The sequence below is a fragment of the Coffea eugenioides genome, chromosome 11 (genome assembly GCF_003713205.1).
Source record: "Coffea eugenioides isolate CCC68of chromosome 11, Ceug_1.0, whole genome shotgun sequence".
In the NCBI taxonomy this organism is placed as follows: Eukaryota; Viridiplantae; Streptophyta; class Magnoliopsida; order Gentianales; family Rubiaceae; genus Coffea; species Coffea eugenioides.
In genome coordinates, this window is record NC_040045.1 from 30219419 (window position 1) to 30244251 (window position 24833).

Below are 24833 nucleotides of genomic sequence, written 5' to 3' on the forward strand. Positions count from 1 at the left end.
AAGTATTAATATTATTTTGGAATTTAACTTGAAAAAGATATATATATATAGTTAGCATGGATTCCCATTTTCTCCATTTAAACGTGATATCAATCAGTCTACTGACAACCTAGTAATATAATTATGTCGTTGAAGATCAGACTCTTGATGGCTTATCTATGTGGCATATAAAGGCCAAGTTTTAGTTGATCGAATTAAATCCCCACTAAAAATGCTGGTTTTACTGGATTTTTCTTTGTTTAATTTTTACCACAAATAAATTTGAGATGCAGGCTGGATGAAAAGATATCATCAGCTTAAGTCAAATTTTGAAGCTAATTCTGTGTCCATTTATATTCGTAAACTTTTCAAAGTCTTGTGGTTAACTTCCATGGATTAAGATGAATTGCATTATGCAATATTGCAGAGAATCTCCACCTAATTGGAGACTTTTCCCAAACAACTTGTATACAATTGATACGTAATTTTTTCTGTCGGCCATACATGGATTGGTTTTTGGATAGAATTTTGAATTTAACGTCATTGCCCAATAGGTGGCTTGGCGCTATTCCAAAATGACCCAAATAATTGCTGACATGAACAGATCATAATTTGGTTGAGGCCCCTACAATGAATGAAAGTATTGGACCACCAAACCTACTATTCTAACCCCTTTGAAACGCCATATGTGGACGTCTTGATCTTGGAGGCTATACATTTACGAATTTTTCTTTGTTTTTCTTGGTTTGATATCTGCATTCTAGGTTGTTGGTCTATTCATTTTTTTTAGCTTCTTCTTTTCTATAATTTAAAAGCCACTAAAATATTTTACTCATGAAAAGCTTTGTGATGTCACATTAGTGTCAAAGAATGCCTTCATTGAGAAAAAAATATAGATTAGCTCAAAAAAGGCAAATAAAGGAGTTTTATACTTACATGTTCTTTTGGAGAAACTAACAGATATCATACAAAACTTTTTTGATAAAGTTTCCAAATCTATACAAAACTTTTTTGATAAAGTGTGCACTTTTTTTTTCGGTAACTATCCAACATGCAATGCAGACTACTTTTTTAAACATTAATTTTGTCCTTCATGCTTTTTTTTTTTTTTCAAAGCATTGTCCTTCGAGCTTTAGATTTTGTTATTCTCATGGAAAACTCATTCACTTGCTTCTTTATTTTTTTTAATAAATAGGGATCAGCTATTAGAATAGCAACAGAAATCGATACACGAGGAGTTTAGTTGGATCTAATTTTCCGGATTGAAGGCATTCCTAATCTATCCAGCCGAATTGCCCCCCGAGCCAGTGGTGGGAATGTATTGAAAGTCTCATATGTCTTGACTTGCTATTCTGGATGAGATACGCCCTCATTAGACAAAACATCAGCAACTGTATTAGCCTCCCTGTAACAGTGCGAAAAACGATCCGGATCTTCGACTAACTTCCAAATTTGCCTTACCTCCAGTCGAATGTGCCAGGGGCAATAAGTGCAATGTTGAAGAATTCGAACTAATGCCAAAGAATCAGATTGCACATATAGGTTTTCAAAACCCCTATGTACACATATTTGAAGACCTAGAAGGAGTGCCCGAGCCTCTGCACGGAGACATGTAGTTTCTCCAAAATATGCTGAGAAACCTATCAGGGGTATGCCATTTGAATCCCGAAGAACTCCACCACCTCCACCCACTCCTGGATTACCCTTTGAACAGCCATCCGTATTAAGTGTATATCCATTTGCTTCCTTCTTTTCCCAACGAACAAATTTGTATGTAAGGGTAACTGTAGATGAATACGACCAATCATATAACTGAGTAAATGACTGTACTCGCCACACTTGTTTGAAGTGAATCCTCACAATGGTCTGTATTTCCAAAAAAATAGCATTGCAAATGGCAGAAGATCGCATCTGGGAACCCTCGAACATTGCTTTATTTCTTGCCTTCCAAATTTGCCAACAAACTATACCGGGGAGAATGTGTGCAATAAATCGTTGTATCTCAGAATCATGTGAACTTAACCACCAACTTACTATGCGGGGACGTAAAGATGGTCCTGGAAAGTCCATACCACATACACCTCCAAAATAATTCCAAACTTCAGAGGCAATACGTCCATTGGAGAATAAATGCTCAATTGATTCCTGTGATGCCGAATGACAACAAAAACATTTTGAAGGTAAGTGAAAACCAAGTTTGCATAATCTATCCGGTATCGGCAACCTACCGAGCAACAATCGCAACATGAAAAATGAGAATTTCAAAGGGACACGAGGATGCCAAATCCTCTCAAACACCAACGACTTGTTACGGGCACGCCTAATATCCTGAAAGGCTGAGTTTAGAGAAAATTTTCTAGAAGTCGTGGTCATCCAAATCACTTCAGCTTCACCCCCTTCTTCCGGGATTGGGTGATCTAAAATGGAGGGCACCATTTCTTTTGGCAGTTTCTGATATAACAAGTTTACATCCCAATGCCCATTGATGATGAAATTACCGAACGTCAAATTTGTGTCAACCGTGGCTCGGAGGAACAAAGCACCATCTCCCAACCAATTGTCGTACCAAAAATGACAGGCTCCATATTTGGCTATCCATAACATAGAGAGCTCCACTAGTCGGCTCACATTCACCATTCTCCGCCAGAGTGCTGAATCCATTGGCCTGAGTTGTACCTGACAAGGATGAAGAAGTTTGCAATACTTTGCTTTCATGAAAATCGCCCATAGTGACAATCCCTTTCTGAAGTTCCACCAAAGTTTGAATGAAAAGGCTTTATAAACATCTTGTATCCTATGGAAACCGACTCCTCCCTCGTCTACGGGATAGCACATCTGGGACCACCGTATCCAGTGAAACTTGGACTCCTCTTGTGTTGACCCCCATAAGAATGTAGAGAAAGCCTGTTCTATGGTTCTGAATACCTTACCCGGTATCACCGCCGCTGACAGCAGATGCACTGGCATTGAAGCCAATACATGCTTGATTAGAACTATCTTGCCTCCAAAGGAAAGTAATCTTGATTTCCATGACATAATCTTTGCTAGGATAGATTGACATACTTCCCCAAAATATGATGATTTGCACCTCCCAAGGTAGAGTGAGAACCCTAGATAACGTATCGGGAATGATTTCCAGGCAAATGTAGTGATTCGTTCGATCACCCGTCGTCTTGCCAGTGACACTGATGGATGAACTAAGTAACAACTTTTTTGCACATTTATCAGCTGTCCTGAGCACATTTGATACTCTTTAAGCACTTGCATGATGTTCTTTAAAGAATGTGAGGATCCGTTTGAAAATATGAGAACATCATCCGCAAAAGATAAATGAGTTATAGAAGGACATGCATACGGGACTTTAAAACCCACAAAACCTGATTGCATGACGAGGTTATTCAATCCTCTAGACAGCACCTCAGCCCCTATAATGAATAACGCTGGCGATAATGGGTCACCCTGACGAAGTCCTCTCGTAGACTTAAAAAAGCCATACGATGACCCATTTATAATGACCGAAAACCAAACATTAGAGAGCAATCGCCATACCATATTGATAAATATTTCCCCGAATCCGAATCTCCTCAAAACAATAATATGATCCCATGCCACCCGATCATACGCCTTTGACATGTCAAGCTTCATTACCACATTTCCACCTCTATTCTTTTTTCCAATACTGGATACTAACTCCTGTGCTAGCAGATAGTTTTCCGTTATATTTCGGCCCTTGACAAAACCTGTCTGTTGGGGAGAAATAATTTTTGGCAACACAGAAGCCAATCTTTCTGCTAAAATCCGGGATAGGAACTTGTTGAAGAAGTTACACAAGCTGATGGGCCTAAATTGAGAAAAATCCTGAGGGTTTGGCTTTTTTGGAATTAACACAATAGAGGTAGAGGTGATGAATCGAGGCAACTCTGCACCACAGAAGAAGCTGATTACCGCGTTGTAGACATCTTGGGCGACCACTTCCCATGCATATGTAAAAAATTTGCCTGTGAATCCATCTGGTCCAGCAGCACTGTCCCCATCCATTGACTTTACAACTCGATAGACCTCCTCAATCGTAGGTACTGCCTCCAATTTCTCATTTTCCTCTTCTGAGATCATGGACGGAATTAAATGCCTCATATCAGGAGACGACTGCAAAGAGCCCGTGAATAGGTCAGAGAAATAAGTGATTGCCTGACTTGCTATATCAATAGTCGTGTCCACCCAATCACCATTCGAATTTTTAATGCGGTGTATCATTCCTTGAGCCCTTCTCTGTCTTACTACAGCATGAAAATAACTTGAATTGCGATCTCCCTGTCGAAGCCATTTTACCCTGGCCTTTTGGCAACAAAATTGCTCTTCAATTGACAATGCTTGCCGCAATTTCGCCTGAGCCTTGCTGAGTTCAATCAGGCACTCCTCCAAAGCATCTTGATCCACAGCCTCCTCTGCACATTGTACCGCAGCTTCTGCAAATCGAACAACATCAAATACATTCCCAAAATGTTGTTTGTTCCAGGCCTGAATAGCCCTCCTGGTTGCCAAAAGTTTAGAGCACAAAACTCGCAACGGAGGTCCATCCACATCTTGAATCCAAGACTCGCGAATCACCTCCAAGTGTTCTGGTTTGGTCGTCCAGACATTCAAGAATCGAAAGGGCCTCAGCTTGTTATCTGACCTAGCAGCAAACGTAATCTTCAACGGTGCATGATCCGCAGGGTGTCTTGGCAGATGAAGCACAGAAATAGCGTCTGAGATATCCTAGCAATCCCCATTAATTAAAAATCTATCCAACCTCTTAGAAATCCTGGCTCTACCTCTCCTATTATTAGACCACGTGAAACTAGCTCCTGAAAATTCTACATCGAAAACCTCAGCCTCTTCCATGAAAGACATAAAATCCGCCCCCTCCGCTATAGCAAACGGACGACCTCCCTAATTTCACTTGCTTCTTTAATGTAAACCTATCAAGTTTATGATATTTGACAAATTTTCAATAGGTTTGGTGATTTTGAGTCACAAATTTTTAAATTGATTTAGATTGAAAAAGAGAGGATCGTAAATCAAAAATTCAATTTCACAACCAATTGATAGAGAATCAAAATTTTCATTAATTCAGTACAAAATATGTCTCTAAGGATTTTGTCTACAAGAAAATAAGAATTTTCCGTGGTGGGTCACGACATTCATTGACGAGCGGACTTAGACCCAACACATTGACCAATTTTCTACCCAACTCGAAACGTTACATGTGCCCGCCAAAGATCTTGATGGCTGTTTATTTAGGATTTCTTTGTTTCTTCTAATTTTAAACGCGCATTTGAAACTCTTGATCTATTTATTCTTCTTTTAGCCTCAAACCTTTTTATAGTTTAAGAACCACCAAAATGTTTTGCTTATTAAAAAGTTCATCAAGTTAAAAAAACCAAAGCAAGGAAGTTCATCAAGTCCGACGTATTGTGTTAAACACAGTTTTCACCAGAGAACGAGATATAAATTCATACAAATATTGCAAAGAGTTTTCATGACATAAAGTTTGAATCTTTTTTACGTGTGTAAATCGTCCAGTTTAATGAAGAACATTGCAGGATCATCTGCTTAGCAAAGAATGTTGATCATACTTTGTAAATTTTGGTTGGTTTATTCTCGGAGACGGACTAATTCAACCAGCCATTAATTAAGTGGTCATGCCATTAATTTTGATACCAATTGATAAAGGAAAACATCACTCTACAGACTTTCCATGAAGACTTTCAGTTGTACTTATTTTATCTACAATTTTCTACAAACATTTATTACTTTATAGATGACCAATACCAAAGTAACTTTTGTTAGGTCTGACCCAGAAAATTGACGAAATGATTTTTGACAACCCCAAAAAAGGCAAATAACAAAGCAAAAATAAATAAAATAAGAAAACATGAATTTACATAGTTCGATTAAATTGATTGACGTCCACAGACGGAGGAGGAGCAATATTTTACTATGAACAAGAGAGTACAAAAATGTCTTAGAAAAGTGTTCCTAAATCCAAAACACCTAATACTTAAAATACAAGGGAACCCAAAATATTTTACTAAACAAAAGATTTAATGACTCAAGGACCCAAATAGCCTACTAAAACTCACTTGATTTTGTGCACTAAATCCCATCACAAGCCCACTATATTTATAGGCAATTAAGGGAAAGACTCCTTTATATAAAAAACAATGTGGAACAAAGCCAGTTTAACAAATCTCCAGCTTAGCGTGTCCCCAACATCGACAATAGCAAATCTGCTCCACCTTCTCCATATAAAACCCAATGGGCCTAAATCACCAACAATGAATACCAGCTAAGTCCAAATATTGCTTGAACTTGTAAACTGAAAGAGGTTTCGTGAATATGTCAGCAGGATTCTCCTTCATATTGACTTTCGAAACAAGAACTTTTCCTTCAACAATAAAATCTCGAATCAAATAAAATTTCACATCAATGTGTTTCGTCCTCTCTTGATACATCTGGTTTTTAGTCAAATGAATGGCACTTTGACTATCACAATAAATAGTAGTAATACCTTGATATAAACGAAGTTTGTCAAACAAACTCTTCAACCACAAGACTCCTTTGATTGTCTCGGTCATAACCATATATTCTGCCTCCGTAGTAGATAAAGTTATAATAGGTTGTGAAGTAGCTTTCCAATTAACTGTACAACCGCCAATACAAAATACGTAACCTGAAAGTGATTTTTTTTATCAAGATCCCGGACATAGTCAGAGTCTACAAAACCAACCAAAGCATTATTATTTCTCCCAAATTCCAAACAACGGTTTGAAATCCCTCGCAAGTATTTGAGAATCCACTTCAGAGCTTGCCAATATATTTTTTCAGGACAAGACATTTATCTGCTAACCACACTAACTGCTTGTGCAATATCTGAACAAGTATAAACCATTGCATATATAATGTTGCCGACTGCACTGGAATAAGGAACCCATGCCATATATTCTTTCTCTTCAACTGACATTGATGACTGAGCAGCAGATAGTCGAAAATGGCTAGCAAGAGGAATAATCAGAGGTTTAGCATCTTTCATGCTAAACTTTTCCAAGACTTTTTCAAAGTAATTTTCTCGGGTCAAGAATAACTTTCCAACTCCTCGATCTCTCTTGATCTCCGTGCCAAGAATTTTTTAAACTGTTCCCAAATGTTTTATTTCAAATTCACTACTTAACTGCAACTTCAAAGTGTGAATTTTTGACAAATTCTTGGCATCAATAAGCATGTTATTAAAATAAAGCAGCAAATAAATGAAAGAACCATCATCTAACTTTCAAAAGTAAACACAACTATTATACATGCTCCTTAAATGACCATGACCCAACATAAAAGTGTCAAATCTCTTATATCACTATCTTGGAGGCTATTTCAATCCATATAAAGATTTCTTTAGCAAATAAACATGGTCTTCCTTTTTTTCAATTTCAAATCCTTGAGATTGTTTCATATAAATTTTCTCTTCAAGTTTACCATGCAAGAAAGCTGTTTTAACATCAAACTGCTCCAATAGCAAATCATACATGGCAACTAAAGCAAGTAAAGTATAAATAGAGTTATGCTTAACAACAGGTGAAAATACTTCATTAAAATCAACATCTTATACCTGACTATAACCCTTTGCAACCAATCATGCTTTATACCTTGCATCTTCGACCCATGCGATACCTTCTTTCTTCTTGAAGGCCCATTTGCATTCAATAATTTAAAAGCAATTAAAATGTTTTACTTGTGAAAAACTTTATAATGCCACATTAATGTCAAAGAGTGTCTTCCTAGGAGAAAGAAATATAGATTAGCTTAAAGAAGATAAAAAAAAAAGGGAGTTCTATGCTTACATGCCCTTTAGGAGAAACTAATAGAGGTCATCCAATTAAGCTGTTTGTCACACTATATATAATTCACTTTAGGTATAAATGCTTTTTGAGTGCTCAGACCTCTTATTCAACAATATAAACTTTTGAAAGATCAAATTTTGATAATGAACAATTACATTAAAAGAAAAATTCAAAATCCATACAAAACTTTTTTGACAAATGTGCACCATTTCTTTTGTAACTATCCAACATGAAATGCAGACTACTGTCCTTCGTGCTTTAGATTTTGTTGTTCTCATCTCATGGAAACCTTATTTACTTGCTTCTTTAACATAGACGTATCAAATTTAGGATATGTGACAAATTTTCAATAGGTTTGGTGATTTTAAGTCAAACATTTTTAAATTAATTTAGATTGCAAACGTGAGGGTCGTAAATCAGAAAATCAATTCCACAACCAATTGATAGAGAATCAAAATTTCCATTAAGTCAGTAGAAAATATGCCTCCAAGGATTTTGTCCACAAGAAAATAAAAATTTTCCATGGTGGGTCACGACTTCCGTTGACGAGTGGATTTAGACCCATCACATCCGCCAATTTTCCACCCAACTTGGAATGTTTTATGCTGCCGGTCAAGATCTTGAATGTTCTTTATTTAGGATTTCTTTGCTTCTTATAATTATAGATGCGCATTTGAAATTCTTGATCTATTTATTCTCCTTTTAGCTTCAACCTTTTTATATTTAAAAGCCACCAAAATGTTTTGCTTATTAAAATGTTCATCAAGTCCAAAAAAAAGAATGAAAGTTTATCAAGTCTCATGTAATGCATTAGGTTTAAATTTAATTTCATTTAAATCAAAAAAGTGAAGGATTTAGGCTTGTCATTGGGCCATCTGAAGTGAGGTTTAACAAACATAGATTTGGCTTATATAGTTAGTACCACTTTTGGATTTCGAATTATGAGATTTGAAGTGATAAATATGAAACTCATACTTAACTCACAAAATATCCAGATTATAAGTTTAATTTTGATTTAACTCAAGCTCACTTATAACTCCTTAATTTTCTTACTATAATTACTATAATTATTAAGTTTTAAACTAATTTAATATCCACAGAACCACAACATTAAAACTACACAGGAACCAGTAACAATTCATTAAAAAGTATATAAAACCAAGAATTTTTCAACAATCATATATCCAATTAATTCAATGTATATGGAAAATAGTAGTAAAACATTATCAATAGTTAATACATTTTCAAAGGAACTCAATTTGCTCATACAAAGATTTGTCCTTCTAATTCTTTTGACATAATTTTGTATATTTAATATTCCTTATATATATATATATATGATTGTTGTTAGTTTTAAAACTAACAAATATATATATATTTGTTAGTTTTAAAAACAAATAAATGGATATGAATATAGGCGGCTCAGCTGACCATTTGATTGAATATTGAATAACAGAATATAAAAATAAAAGAGAACTTACAAGGATATGAAGCTTGTGCAAGCTCTTTTGTTTGATTCTAAAAACTAAAATATAAAAACTAAGAACTTGTTTGTAGAGAGAGGGAGGAGAGTTTCTTCAAACTAGAGAGAGAATGAGACTTGAAGAAATGGTGTTAGAATGGTGTAAGAATGGTGTTGGGTTTGAGGGGTATTTATAGCAAAAATCTCCGTAGTGCTACAGTATCCGCTACAGTGATTTGCTACAGTGCGCGCTAAAGTGCAGCGTTTGTCTTTTGTTGCTGTGTTTGCACAGTAACTTGCCGGATTGCTATAGTGCTTCCGGTGCTACAGTAGAAATGATTTTTTTTCTGAATTTTGTTCCGATTGAGCCAGCTTGAATGTATGTTTGTACTCTTCAGCAGATTGTTGCAGATAACTCTTGTTTTGTTTCCTAAATCATTTTGTCAAATTCAGGTACTTGTACTCCCCATTGGGTTTTAATCCAATGTTTGTGAAGGGTTAATCTCTGAATTTTTCTTCGTCTTATAAAGCTATGATCCTTCAGACTGCGAACTGTATAGTTTGTTAATTTTGAAGCAATGTTGTCGTATTGGTTCCGAAGACATGGAGGAATACGTTGTCCGGTTTCGGTGTTGTAAAATACAACATCGAAATATTGGATTCTATCCTCCCTGCATTGTTGTTTGTAAGAATAATAATCGCTAGCAATAGGATTATTAACAAGGTTGCGAGGTATCCAACTGTCGACTGCTTTTGAGTTTGTCATTTTTCCTGCAAAATAGAATTTGTTAGTTTTAAAGGTTTAAAATCATAAGATTGTAAGGGTTGGCTAGTGTGTGTGTGTATCCTATACATATATAAGAAAATCTTCGTTGTGCATTTTAGCTTTAAGTTTCAACCGCCCTTTTTGGATATCATTGTCAATTTAGTGGACAAGGTAGAGATGTTGAGCTGATATTGTACAAGTTGTTAATGCAATGGTTGGTGTTAATATGACTATTTTATCCATGATGCTTGCAACGTTATCACGCATTGTAACTGGTCTGCTCTTATTATTTTGATGGGTCCCATAAGTGTTTCTTAATTGCTTAGGGGCTCATATTACCAAATGAGCCCAGATCTAGAATACTAATTCCTAAGTAAAATGCACCAGTTCGTACGCCAATCCTGAAGTGGCCGGTTATAACTATACTGAGCGGACTTATACTGATCGTCTCAAACTGCTACCTATACCAGATGATGACAGAGTTATAACTATCAGTGACCTCACAGCTGTGGCTGAGGTACATATATAACTCACTCACAATCCTTTATTTCTGTATGCATGCCAACAGTCAAAAAGTCTGTAGTCTCTTTCATTACAAAATTGGTTTGTGGGTTATCAAATTGGATTATACTGACTACAGGCTTGAACTATCCTTCCCTACTATCCTGATTGTTTGGTAATGGGATTTGAATGTTTTGGGCAAAAATGTCTTGAGTTTTGTTTTCATTGTATCCGTACGTGTTTTGTAGTACTAATTAATGCTCCCTTTCATTTGGTTTTTCCGGGAATACGGCCTTGCATACAGTAATTTTGTCCTCGTTATTGAAATTAGTCACTCCTGTTTTCCGATTTTACCCAGTAATTTTTTATTTACTTGTTTTTTCCCATTTCTTCGTATTTCTGCATCTCCGTGACTTTGTAGGTGGAATTCTATGTTTTAATGCTACTGAGTAATTATCATTTTTTCCCCAACTCATTATCTTACTTGTCAAATTGTTCTTTCTCTCTTGTGAACCTCACTGTTGCGTAAAGCCTTTTTAATTCTTTCTAATTGCTTGATGGATTCTATAGTTTTATTATGAAACTCACGCCCACGTGAAATTCAATTTTCATACACTTTGCATTATCTTTTATAAAAGGGTCTTCTGGGCCTAATATAATTCTTGCTTGGTGTTAATATGACTATTTTATCCATGATGCTTGCAACGTTATCATGCATTGTAACTGGTCTGCTCTTATTATTTTGATGGGTCCCATAAGTGTTTCTTAATTGCTTAGGGGCTCATATTACCAAATGAGCCCAGATCTAGAATACTAATTCCTAAGTAAAATGCACCAGTTCGTACGCCAATCCTGAAGTGGCCGGTGCTCAACTTAATTACACAATAAGAAAATCTTCGTTGTGCATTTTAGCTTTAAGTTTCAACCGCCCTTTTTGGATATCATTGTCAATTTAGTGGACGAGGTAGAGATGTTGAGCTGATATTGTACAAGTTGTTAATGCAATGGTTGGTGTTAATATGACTATTTTATCCATGATGCTTGCAACGTTATCACGCATTGTAACTGGTCTGCTCTTATTATTTTGATGGGTCCCATAAGTGTTTCTTAATTGCTTAGGGGCTCATATTACCAAATGAGCCCAGATCTAGAATACTAATTCCTAAGTAAAATGCACCAGTTCGTACGCCAATCCTGAAGTGGCCGGTGCTCAACTTAATTACACAACACTGAATAAGGGACCCCACCTGTTCATTAATCAAATCTAACATTAAATACTCAGACCCCTGTTACTCTTCCTCTGCCAACCAAACCGTTTTCTTATTTGCCACTTTGCAAATTTCACCGAAGCCCCTTTGATTATTGATGACTATTATGAGAGGTTTTTAATTAAACTTCCACCAGTTTCACCTCTCTCTGTTAAACGGTCTCTTAATTTCTCCATGTTTGCCACCCATGTCAGTTTCTCTTCTTCTTATCATGTTGGGTTTGTTTAATTCCTTGGCTGATTAGGTCTGGTTTCCGGTTATTTGCTTCTTCTTCCACTTTATACCTCTTAATGGCTCTAATTATTAAACAACCACCAGATAAAGTATCAGCTCCTCCACGTTTGCCCCTATGGCTTTCCTCCTCCTTCCGCATTTGCTACACGCATAGCCTTCCATCTTCTTCCGTTTCTCTCCTTTCCTCCTATGATTAGTTGGTGTTAAATATGTTGCTACATATAGTTGTTTCTCTATGATATGTTTGGTCCCTGATATGGAATTTCCTTTGAATTGAGGTGAGATTCGTATACAAGTAATTTTGCCCATTTGATTTTGGCTTTTGCTTTCAAAAAAGAATTACCATGGGGATGTCATTAGGGGGATGGGTGTTTTTTTTTATTCTCATCTGTATCCTTCTTCCGTTTATTAGTTCCGGCCTTTCATACAAAGTTAATTATTTTTTTGTCATGCAGGCTCAAACTCTTCTCATCAAGATCAAGTTTTATCGGTTTCTTTTTAAAAAAGGTTAGTTCATTTTCTGCTTTTCTCCAAACTTGCTGGAATAGTTGTTTTGTTTTTTTTAAACATGATTTGTGGACTGTGTTTACCATTGAATTCATGCTTGTTTGGAAATCTCCGTTAGTTTACAATTTACGCTTGTTTGCCAATCTTCTTTTGTTTACATTGGATTGGATTTGAGTATTATGTGGTGCAGTTAAAAAATCTTTTGCTCTTTCATCGCTCATAGATTTCATGACGTGTATCTACATGAAAGCATAAGCAATTAGTATTGTAGTTGTTCCTTATTTTAAAAGAGCTGCAGTTCATTCTGTAGCAAAAAGTGGTTAATATTCGTAGGCTGAATCCGTACTGAAATATACTACAAATAAGCTTGTGTTTTAGGATCCATTGTGTTTTAGGATTCATTCGAATTGTTCAAGTTTGTGTATACCTCAAGTTCCAACCACTTTTGTTAGTTGGCCCGACATTTCCTTGGCAAACCACTATGAATCGAAACATTGCTCCTTCTAAAATGTTCGACCGAAAAGCTCGGCGTAACGAAAAGGCTAGACAAAGATATGCCTCTTTAACTGAGGAGCAGAAAGAAATCCAACGACAAAAACGCCGTGATGCCTATAAAAGTAAAAATAAAAAGACAAAGACTACTTTTACGTCTTCATTAGTATTGAGACGAAAAGGTATCGCACTGTATACTACATTATAGTGAATATTTACAGACCTACCCACCTCTATAATAACTCCTAACAAGTATGGCTGTAAACTAAACAACCTTTTCCTCTATCTCTATGCTCAGATGATGAGCACACCAGTAATAAGCAACTGTTACAGCAGGCTTTTCGCATTTGTGAACCTAACTGTGGTCATAAGCACCACCGTGAGGCAGGTTATTTTTGTAATCCCTTTTCCTTTAAGCTATTGTGATGTCATATACGCATAACACTTTCACAATCTATTTAGTTCTTGGAGACAAAGCTGATAGTAATCGAAGGCAGAAGGAGCATGTTTCAGAATTTTCAACATATCACAAAGGTGAACCACATGGAATTAAAAACATTTTTAATTCACAAATATCCAAAGATATATTAAAAGAGACCTACAAAATATGTTAGTTAACATGCTGTGGAAAATGTATAGGTTCTACTTCTACAGCTCGACGGATAAAGAAGTGTCAGCATTCTAAAGTGACGCAATCTTCAGGTTTAGTTATTGTTTCCTGCTGCTAAGTTTAATTATTCTTTCCTCTTGAAACAAACATTACCAACCTAGATTTCTCCTTAGCTACTAGCTAAAAGTGATCACCTTATTTGCCAATATTGTAGACCAACCACCCATCTGCAACTCCTGCTATAGCTTGCTTTCTGAAGCAATGGAGGATCTAACAGGTTAGCTAAAAAACTGATCACCATTGTTGATCACATAAAAGTGGCGATCCCATTAACCTTATATATGATACAACTTTGTATATAATAATGTTTTAAAGTTGCACATATAGGATATTCAGTTGAACCTAAACGTTCAAGAGAAGCTAAACATATGTCAAGACGAAGGTGTTAACAGAATTCAGGTTTATTCCTTCTACATATTAAAACAAGTTGTAAAACTTCAACATATTAAAAACCATATTAATGACATTTTTAACCCATTCATGTAGTTAAAAGCTATGGGGAAGACCAAAATGCTTCGATTAGGAAACAAAACAAGGTACGCAAACAACGTAAAAGGGTGGTGAAGGGAATCGAGGCATTATCTTCGATAAGCTTGGAAGCTGATAGATTACCAGAACAACAGAATTGCAAGTACTGCGGAGCTAAAAAATTTTATTCTGAGTCTGCAAACTTTTGTTGCTCTGATGGAGAAGTAGTCTTAGAAGAGAATAAAATGCCAGACATATTAATAGAGCTATTTACTAGTGAAACTGAAGAAGCAATTTGTTTCAGAACCTATGTAAGAACATACAATAGTATGTTTGCTTTCACCTCTTTCGGAGTTAACTATGATAAATCGCTTTGCCAAAGAAGAAACGGAATATATACTTTTAAAATTCAGGGCCAAATGTATCATTTTATAAATCAATTGATTCCCCATGAAGGATCAGGAATGTTTTTGCAGTTATACTTTCATGATACTGAACATGAAATCGCAAATCGATTGGCTTTTTCAACAAAACTAACTGAGAGCATAGTGGTGAAACTCATGGAACTCATGAAAAGTAACCCTTATGCTTGCTTTTTCCGAAGCCTGAGACATGTTCCAGACTTGGACAATTATCAAATAGTCCTAAAATCTTACTGTCAAACTGATCAGCGAGTCTTTAACAAGCCAACAGTATCCCAAGTAGCTGCACTGTGGGTTGAAGGTGAAAACTCACAGGACAGCTATGCTAGACACATTCAAGTATACACAAAAGAGGGTCACAGTCGTAGAATTCAATATTACTATGGCTGTTATGATCCATTGCAGTATCCACTTCTATTTCCCTTTGGCGAAACAGGGTGGCAACCTGGAATTCAGAGATCTGGCACTGGTAATCCAAAAAAAAAGAAAAAGATCAATTAGAAATCATCAACAGGCTGCATAACAAGCTTCAAATCTGCCGAAGATATAATAGAATCAGAAGAGAAAGGTTAGTTGTTTTTAAATATAATACAAATTTTATGAATAGAATTTTAGTTTACCAAATGTAAACTGAAGCTTAAAATTTTTTGAAACAGCTTTCAAAAACTTTGAGAATTCAAAGGAGAATGTGTCCATGCGTGAATACTATGCATATAGGTTCCAGATGAGGGAGAAAAATAAACCAAATATTCTTAATACTGCCCGTGCATTTCAACAGTATGTAGTGGACATGTACGTAAAAATTGAGAGTCAAAGGCTTGATTTTTTCCGGCATAGGCAACAACAAATTAGGACTGAGCAATTACAGGGTGTCATGGATTCTGTAGTTGAGGGCCAATGTAGAGGTTCAAAAGTAGGGCAACGAGTAATTTTGCCAGCATCTTTTATAGGAGGCCCGTGTGATATGAAAAGAAGGTATGTTGATGCTATGGCCTTAGTTCAAAAATTCGGAAAACCTAACATTTTTTTAACAATGACTTGTAACCCATCATGGCCAGAAATCAAAGAAAACTTACTGCCCACTGATGAGTCTCAAAACCGTGTTGATCTTTCTGCTAGAGTTTTTCATGCCAAGTTAGAAATTTTAAAAGAAGAGTTGTTTAAGAAAGAGGTATTGGGTAAAGTAGCTGCTTACACCTATGTTGTTGAATTCCCAAAATGGGGGTTGCCGCATGCACATTTCTTAATAATTTTACACCCAACGTCTAAATTATATTCAACGGAATCCTATGATCACATTGTTTCTGCTGAGATTCCTGACAAGAAAGAGCATCCACACTTGTTTAAAATGGTTCGCAAACACATGATACATGGTCCTTGTGGCAATAAAAATGCAGATAACGTGTGTATGCAAGGTACAACTGTTAAAAAATGCAAAACTCATTATCCTAAACAGTGGGCAGAAAAGACTACACAATCTGAAAATTCTTATCCAACATATAGGCGGAGGAACAATGGAGAAAAGGTAAAAGTTCGAGGCCATGAATTGGATAATAGATGGGTGGTTCCATATAATCCTTACTTGTTAGCAAAATTCAATTGCCATATGAATGTTGAAATTTGCTCAACAATAAAGGTAGTCAAGCATACTTATAAGTACATATATAAGGGACATGATAAAATACACTTTGCTGTGAATTCAGATGACAGATCTAAAGAGATAGATGAAATTAAGGAGTACCAATCAGCAAGATGGGTTACTCCTATTGAAGCCATTTGGCGAATTTACAGATTTCCCTTATTTGAAACACATCCTGGTGTCATTAACCTTCAGCTACATCTTGAAAATTATCAATCTCTGACCTTCAAAGATGATGCTGATCTTAGAGATCTTTTGAAAAGTAAATTTGCTAAGAAAAGTATGCTAACTGAATTTTTCCTTATGAATGCTACTGATGAGAGAGCCAAAACATTGAAATGCACATACAAAGAATTTCCTGAACATTTTGTGTGGAAACCTGGTAAACGCATATGGGATATTAGGCAGCAGAGAGGTTCAATAGGCCGAATTGTTACAGCAAATCCAAGTGAGGGCGAGAGGTACTTCTTAAGATTATTGTTATTGAATGTAAAAGGGCCAACATCATTTGATGACCTGAAAACTGTCGATGGTGTTTATGTTAATACCTTTAGAGAAGCAGTAATAATGAGAGGATTATTTGAATCCAATAACCCTCAAGAGCAGTGCCTAGAAGAAGCAGCTTTATACCACATGCCATATAGCTTTAGAAGACTATTTGCTACTCTATTAGTTTACTTCACTCCTGCTGATCCAAGAAGTTTATGGTTAAAATTCAAAGAATCTCTGTCAGAAGATTTCAATAGAACTTTGAATTTGTCAAGCGATCAGGTACAACATAAAGTTCTCTATGAGATTAGCAAGTTTTTAGAATCAATGGGAAAAAACATTAATATGTATGGATTAGTACCACGAATCTTAAAGTTTGATGAACTGGATGGAGGTACAAGAGACACAAATTCTGAGCTAAACTTTAAAGTCAATGTAGAAGATATTGCTGCTATCTCTAAATTAAATAAAGATCAAAAAGTAGCATTTGATACTATCATAGATGCTGTTTTTGTACACTGCAAAGGGAGTTTCTTTATTGATGGGCCTGGGGGAACAGGGAAAACATTCTTGTACCGTGCACTACTAGCTGCAATTAGATCAAAGGGATGTATAGCTTTGGCAACGGCCTCTTGTGGAGTAGCTGCTTCTATCTTACTTGGAGGTAGAACAGCCCACTCACGATTTAAAATTCCTTTAGACATGAATCCTAACAACATGTGCAAAGCAAGCAAACAAAGCTCATTGGCAAAGTTATTACAGCAAGCCAAATTGATCATTTGGGATGAAGCGCCTATGACACATAGAGCAGGAATTGAGGGAGTAGATCGTTTGCTTAGAGACCTAATGGATAACTCTGAATTATTTGGGTCAAAAGTGATGGTATTTGGTGGTGATTTTAGGCAAGTTCTTCCAGTAGTTGTAAAAGGGTCAAAATCAGACTTTATCGAAGCTAGCCTTATAAAATCTTATATTTGGCCTCATCTGCAGAAATTAAAATTGAAGGAAAACATGAGAGCAAGATTAGATCCTGATTTTAGCAACTACCTTCTTCGCATAGGTAATGGAACAGAAAACACAGTTAAAAATGAAAGTATTCACATCTCTCAAGCATTGCTTCTTCGCTATACAAATGAAGAAGAATCCATAAATCAATTGATTACAACTGTCTAACCAAACTTCAACATATTTTCTGAAAATACATACTCATTAATGAATAGAGCAATTTTAACTACAAAAAATGATTTTGTAGATCAGATCAATGAAAAGCTGATACAGGAATTTCTCGGAACCCCATTTGACTACTTAAGCAGAGATAAATGTTTAGATAATTCGCAGCAAGCAATTCTAGAGGACTTCATGAATAGCCACACTCCAAATGGTTTTCCTCCACATCGATTGACATTGAAAGAAAATGCACCAATAATGTTGTTGAGAAACATTGACCCACCAGAAGGTCTATGTAATGGAACAAGACTTCTATGCAAATCACTTAAACACAATATTATAGATGCAGTCATAAGTTCTGGCGAATTTGCTGGCAAGCAAGTATTTCTACATAGAATTTGCTTTCGTGTTGAAAATGACCCTAATTCTCCTCTATCTTTTGAACGAATGCAATTTCCTATAAGACTTTGTTTTGCAATGACCATTAATAAAGCTCAAGGGCAAACTTTAGATTATGTTGGCATTTATTTGCGAGAACCTGTTTTTTCACATGGTCAACCGTATGTTGCATTATCTAGAGCTAAAAATAGCAAATCTGTTAAAATTTTGATCACGCCTCCTATATATGATTCAAGTTTAGATTATGTGACTCCTAATATAGTTTACAAGGACGTATTGCAGCTATCTTGTCAATAATTCCTGTACTCTGTTATATGTAAATAGCAAATAAAGTACCAGTAAATGTCTTAGTAATAGATTATATTTAAATTCTGCGAAATTACTACTTCAGAGTGTAACTCTTGTCTTTGGAATCCTTCGATTTTGTGGTAGTTGTCTGCAGCACTCTTCAAACGTGAAAAAATGGAAAGCAACTTGGTAAACTTCACAGAACTCCAACCTCTCATGGACAACTGGACTGCCATTGTTCAAGTGATTGAAAAGCAAAAGGTTCAGGTTTCAAGAAATGGAAAACGCTACCAAAAGTTGGTGTTTGTTGATAGTCAGGTAATATAGCTTATCATTGCATCCTTCGGCACAATACACAACTAATTAATTACCATAGCACTTACTCTATTCAAAATTGCAGGGTCAAACCGCTCAAGCTCTAATTTATGCTGGAGATATAATGTTCTTCAGGAAGTACTTTGAACCATATAGAAGATATTATGTATCGAATGCTAGGATTCAAAATGTGTTGCCAAGGTACAGTACCTACCCAAATGAGTGCTCATGGACCATTGACAACTCCACGCTTGTCCAAGAAATCGATGAAGTGGACCCCCCTCTGATACCTAATGTGTTCAACTTTGCTAACTATAATTCAGTTTATCAGCACATTGACACAACTGATGAAATAGGTACCATTCCCGATTTACCTTAGCATACAACTTACACTGTAATACTTTCACCTTTTAATATCAAACTCTGGTTATTAGATCTTATTGGAATAGCAATTCACGTGCACTCGAAAGCAATCAGAGGCGGAACACCAACTAGGGACATCATTCTTAAAGATCATACGTCGCACCCAATGGTCCTGACCCTTTGGGGAGAGCATGAATCAGAAGAGGGACAAGACATAGCTGATATGATCCACACCCAACCTGTGGTTGCAGCGCTTCGAGTCCGAGTGACATCTTACCATAGTAAGTACTCTTTTAAAAACCATCTACGAAAATCCAAAGTTGAGTGAAACCAAAAAAGGAAAAACTTATGTTGCTATTGCCAACTTTGTAGCCATGCATCTATCCACCAAATACTCCAGCAGCATTCTAATCAACCCTCCAATTCAGCAAGCCACTGGCCTGCGTAACTGGTAACTTTACTTTAAAATAGTTAAATTATGAATTATTTAACATTCATTACCAAAAAGGCTTACTATCCTTTACATTACAACAAACAAAATATTAGGTGCAGTCAAAATGAAGAGGAAATCACGCGCTTCATTGCTGAGCGGACTTATACTGATCGTCTCAAACTGCTACCTATACCAGATGATGACAGAGTTATAACTATCAGTGACCTCACAGCTGTGGCTGAGGTACATATATAACTCACTCACAATCCTTTATTTCTGTATGCATGCCAACAGTCAAAAAGTTTGTAGTCTCTTTCATTACAAAATTGGTTTGTGGGTTATCAAATTGGATTATACTGACTACAGGCTTGAACTATCCTTCCCTACTATCCTGATTGTTTGGTAATGGGATTTGAATGTTTTGGGCAAAAATGTCTTGAGTTTTGTTTTCATTGTATCCGTACGTGTTTTGTAGTACTAATTAATGCTCCCTTTCATTTGGTTTTTCCGGGAATACGGCCTTGCATACAGTAATTTTGTCCTCGTTATTGAAATTAGTCACTCCTGTTTTCCGATTTTACCCAGTAATTTTTTATTTACTTGTTTTTTCCCATTTCTTCGTATTTCTGCATCTCCGTGACTTTGTAGGTGGAATTCTATGTTTTAATGCTACTGAGTAATTATCATTTTTTCCCCAACTCATTATCTTACTTGTCAAATTGTTCTTTCTCTCTTGTGAACCTCACTGTTGCGTAAAGCCTTTTTAATTCTTTCTAATTGCTTGATGGATTCTATAGTTTTATTATGAAACTCACGCCCACGTGAAATTCAATTTTCATACACTTTGCATTATCTTTTATAAAAGGGTCTTCTGGGCCTAATATAATTCTTGCTTGGTCTAATACACGTTAACAAATGGCGGTTGCATTGACATTAGCATACCATTTGGAAGCGTAATAAGTAATTTCACTTTATTTGTATCAAATGTTGAACACTTATGATCCATTAACAGCCTCTTACCATAATTTTGTACTTTTCTTTCTGACTCTTCAACTCGTTGTCTTTTAAAACCTGTTAATTCACCTTTATTAAATTCAAGTTCTATAACCAGTTATATTATACCTTACACTTAAGCTAATGTTACATACAAAGAACTTCAGGAACCGTAAAGGTTCCAATTTCCTTTCAAATACACTTATCTCGCAGTGGTAAATCCTCTTAGACATTATGAAATGGCATTGAAAAGTAAGACAGCTTTGTTATTTGCGGAGGACCGAAATAGATGATCGTGCATGACTGATCAAGTACAAGATACCACCTTACATATATATTTAATTTGGTTGTCATAGATTGATGCTAGTCATACTTAAGGATTAGAAAGTTTGTCTTGTGTGTACTGTTCACCTGTGTACTGTTCGCTTTGGCCTGTTATTGATATTTCTTGATCTTATCCTTGTACTAAACTAAAAAGTGTGCCAAGAAAAGCTTACTGCTCTTCTCATCTTATTAGAGCTTGCTGGAGGGCAGGTTACTCCTATGGGAGCTTGATGGAGAGTGAAGCTTACTTTATTATGATCACTTCTTCTAGATGAAAGAAGGCTCTGGAAGCAGAAATCATAGATATATAGTAATATTAGCTTACTTTATTTGTTGTCTAACTTCAGCACTCCATGTCCCGAAACCATTAACACAATAGGTTAACAGTGCTACAAAATTTATTATCTACTTTAGCTTCTATTACCATTAGCAAAATTGGTATACTTTTCCTAGCTCTTGTACTAATACAATGCTCATTCATTGCAGGCAAGGCCCTATTGGATTAGAGGCATACCAAAACTTCTAGAAACAAGTCAAAAGCTATGGTACCATTCATGCCCACACTGCTACAAATACATCAGAGCAAGGCCAGATTATGAGATCACCTGCACTTCATGCTACCAGCGCATCCGTCTCACTCCACGGTAAACATATACCTTAATCTAATATTAACAACCACTGCTGCCAAAAAGCTTCTAATAACATGAACCCAAATACAGCTGCAGACTAACAGTGCAAATTAGTGATATGAGTGGTGCTATAACTCTTGACCTGAGTGGTAATGATGCTGAACAACTCCTCCCGTTCCGCATAAGTGACATCCAAAAGCAAGAGCAGCAGGTACATTCAAACTAAAAACTACTTTGCAACATTCTACTCACTTCAAATAAATACTTAAAGTCTCTGTTATTCCTATAGGGAAATGTCCACTACGCCACTATAGCAGATTTCATCAATCACAAAAACTTAGTTTGTGTGGTCAAGAAATCAAATACAATCCACAGTTCCAGGAGCTCAGAAGAGTACAATGCCATAGTTGCCCATATCAACAATGCTACTGCAGCAGAAAACTATGTCATCAGCAAATATATCACCAACTACAAAGCTACAGCATCCACTTGGGGAGCAGCACAAGAAGAACATTCCAAAAAGATTGTTACCGACATGGCTGAAGATATGGCAATAGAAAAAGTTGACAGCATAATGGAAGGGGATGCACAAAGCAAAGGAGTGGATCAACTAAGTCCTTCTAACACAGAAGATAAGAAGAAAAAAGCAGCAGTTGCAGCAGCCCCAATGAAACTCAGAGTCAACCCCACTAAAAAACACCGCACCTAAACTGCCAAAGCCCATCCTTGAAGTTAAATCCTTCGAGAATGGATCTTCACTATTCCTAAGTACTACCACTTTAACAAACAATCTTGGCTGAACTTTTCCTTTATCTATTCTATGTAACTAGAAGTATCTAAAATAAGACTGTTTCAAATTAGGTTAAGTGCAAGGTGGTCTATTATACCTTATTACAAAAGGAGCCACTGAGCATTTAATCTAAATCTGAAAATATCACTAGGCCTATATTCCTGTGCGTATGGTTATCAACTCAAACTTTCTGATCTAAGCTATGGTTATTTATAATACTATGGTGTGGTTATCTACTATTTTCGTATTGCTTCTTAGTTACAACTTCCATTGGCTCCACCTTGAAGCGTTTAAGGTTAGCAAAATTTGATGGAATGTTTGTCAGTAGAGTGTCATGTGTGAAAGTATACGTAAAGTATGTATATTACTGAAATGGAGAGAAATTGGGTTATCAATATTTAAATTTGAACAAATGAACTTTGTCATTTTTTTGTCAATTTTCTTTTGAGTCATTAATACATTAATATTTAGTTAAAATATGAGTCATTAATGCTAACTGAAATTACCACCAAGTATAGCATGCAAATTTGATGAGAAAAATATATATGTCTTTATTACATTTCATTAAGATGCTTTTTTTTTCCTCTTTTAATGATATCTTTCAAATATACATTTTTTTGTCATTGTCACTGGATTTATAATTGTCTACATTTTTCATTTAACAAATTTAATTCAGTGTACAAATTAATAATATACTTATATACTTTTTGGTTTTAAAATTATATGTATAATTTGTTCAGCAACTATACGCAGAGAAATTGAAAAATAGTAGGATTAATAATGGTTAGCATTTTTGCAGAAGTTTTTTGTGTTTGATAGAGGGACATCTAATATATGAATTGGATTTATAGCTTATCAGTAAATTTGCTTTTCAAGGCAAAAGAGATTAAATTGAAGTACATTAATATAAAGGATAGACAAATACAAGATAACAGAATTAAAACATATATAGGTAGCAAGTCAAAGCAACCAAGTCAAAGTACATTAACACCAACAATAAATAGATACAAGATAATTAAATTAAAACACAAGTAGTTCAATTCTGAGGCACATAAGCATTATATTGTTGGAAACTAATTTTATGCGTAATCATTGTGAAGGTTCATTTAAGTCTGTTGGCCAGATGGGACTTGTTCAGCTTCATAACTTGTGACAATCTTAAAAGTTGTTCCTTTGATTGCTTTTTCTCTTGGAGTTGCTTTCTTAACAAAGCACAGGAATCTCTTTCCTTGGAATATATTAAGTGGCAATATGTTAGTTCAATTGTATAACTTTAAATGACAATAAAAACATGAATAAACATAAAGTCAAATGTTACTAAATATTTGAACATGAACAAATGAAAATAAAATTGATACAGAAATATGTACATTGCATTAAGCAAAAATAATAATCTTGTTCTTTATAATAGGATAGAATAAATTTTAAATAATCTTTTGCTTTACATTAACTTTAAATGATAACTTATTTTGACAAATATAATTTTAAATGATAAGGTTGAAAATTCGAATAGAAATAATTAAATCTCAAGTTAATTTGTCAAATATAAGTTGAAATGTTAACGTAAATAGTAATAAATATAAATTCTTATTGAATTATATATGTTTAAAATATAGAGATTGAAAAGCCTACTCAAAAGAATTCAACCTTATAAAGAAATGGTAAATACAATTGAATTTGGATTATTGAGCACATTTAAAGCAATGCAAGTCCATGGAGAATGCAAAAGAGAAAGCTCAAAATTCAAGCAATAAAAATATGAATAAACATAAAGTCAAATGTTACTAAATATTTGAACATGAAAAAATGAAAATAAAATTGACACAGAAAAATGTACATTGCTTTGAGTAGAAATAATAATCATATTCCTTATTATAGGATAGAATAAATTTTAAATAATCTTTTGCTTTACATTAACTTTAAATGATAACTTATTTTGACAAATCTAAATTTAAATGTAAGGTTGAAAACTCGACTAGAAATAATTAAATCTTAAGTTAATGATAGGGTATTAATTGTTAATAATTTTATCGTTAATTTTCCTCTTTATCCTTGCCAAATATTGTTTTAATTGTCAATATATATTTATATTTGATATTTGGATATAATTTCAGAAAGTGAAGCAGAAAAGTGCTAAAAGGGGACCTTCTTGAGAAGATTTCTCCACACGTGAAAGCTTCTAAAAGCTTTCCACCATCACCCTAAATTGTGCAAACCAACGGAATTGCTGATGAAGAATTGAATTGATATGATGAAATCCACTAGCAATAAGAAATCAAAGCGGGGACCACGTAGAAAGTTTGTTCTTATTGTGGGAGATATACTCATTAGTCAAGGTGTTAGCTTTGATGATTGAGCTTT

General features: G+C 35.3%; 3 protein-coding genes across 3 annotated transcripts; 2 read left to right on the top strand and 1 right to left on the bottom strand.

The window, feature by feature from the left end:
• Nucleotides 1–1326: 1326 nt before the first annotated feature.
• Nucleotides 1327–7054, bottom strand: LOC113752229. The gene is made up of 2 exons (XM_027296354.1): nt 6872–7054; nt 1327–4737 (listed from the first exon to the last, which is right to left on the bottom strand). The coding sequence occupies exons 1-2, from the start codon at nt 7052–7054 to the stop codon at nt 1327–1329; spliced, it is 3594 nt and encodes a 1197-aa protein (XP_027152155.1).
• A 5146-nt stretch (nt 7055–12200) lies between these two features.
• Nucleotides 12201–22711, top strand: LOC113753466 (replication protein A 70 kDa DNA-binding subunit B-like). Its single transcript, XM_027297624.1, has 10 exons — nt 12201–12362; nt 12540–12591; nt 18770–18943; nt 19026–19296; nt 19375–19584; nt 19676–19754; nt 19850–19979; nt 21540–21697; nt 21773–21893; nt 21972–22711. Exons 3-10 carry the CDS (start codon nt 18800–18802, stop codon nt 22389–22391), a joined length of 1533 nt encoding a protein of 510 aa, XP_027153425.1. The 5' UTR covers nt 12201–12362; nt 12540–12591; nt 18770–18799; the 3' UTR covers nt 22392–22711.
• LOC113752230 lies at nt 13073–18634 on the top strand. Its single transcript, XM_027296355.1, has 8 exons — nt 13073–13265; nt 13382–13471; nt 13546–13617; nt 13723–13785; nt 13908–13970; nt 14240–15112; nt 15300–17831; nt 18024–18634. Exons 1-8 carry the CDS (start codon nt 13073–13075, stop codon nt 18632–18634), a joined length of 4497 nt encoding a protein of 1498 aa, XP_027152156.1.
• Nucleotides 22712–24833: the final 2122 nt, after the last annotated feature.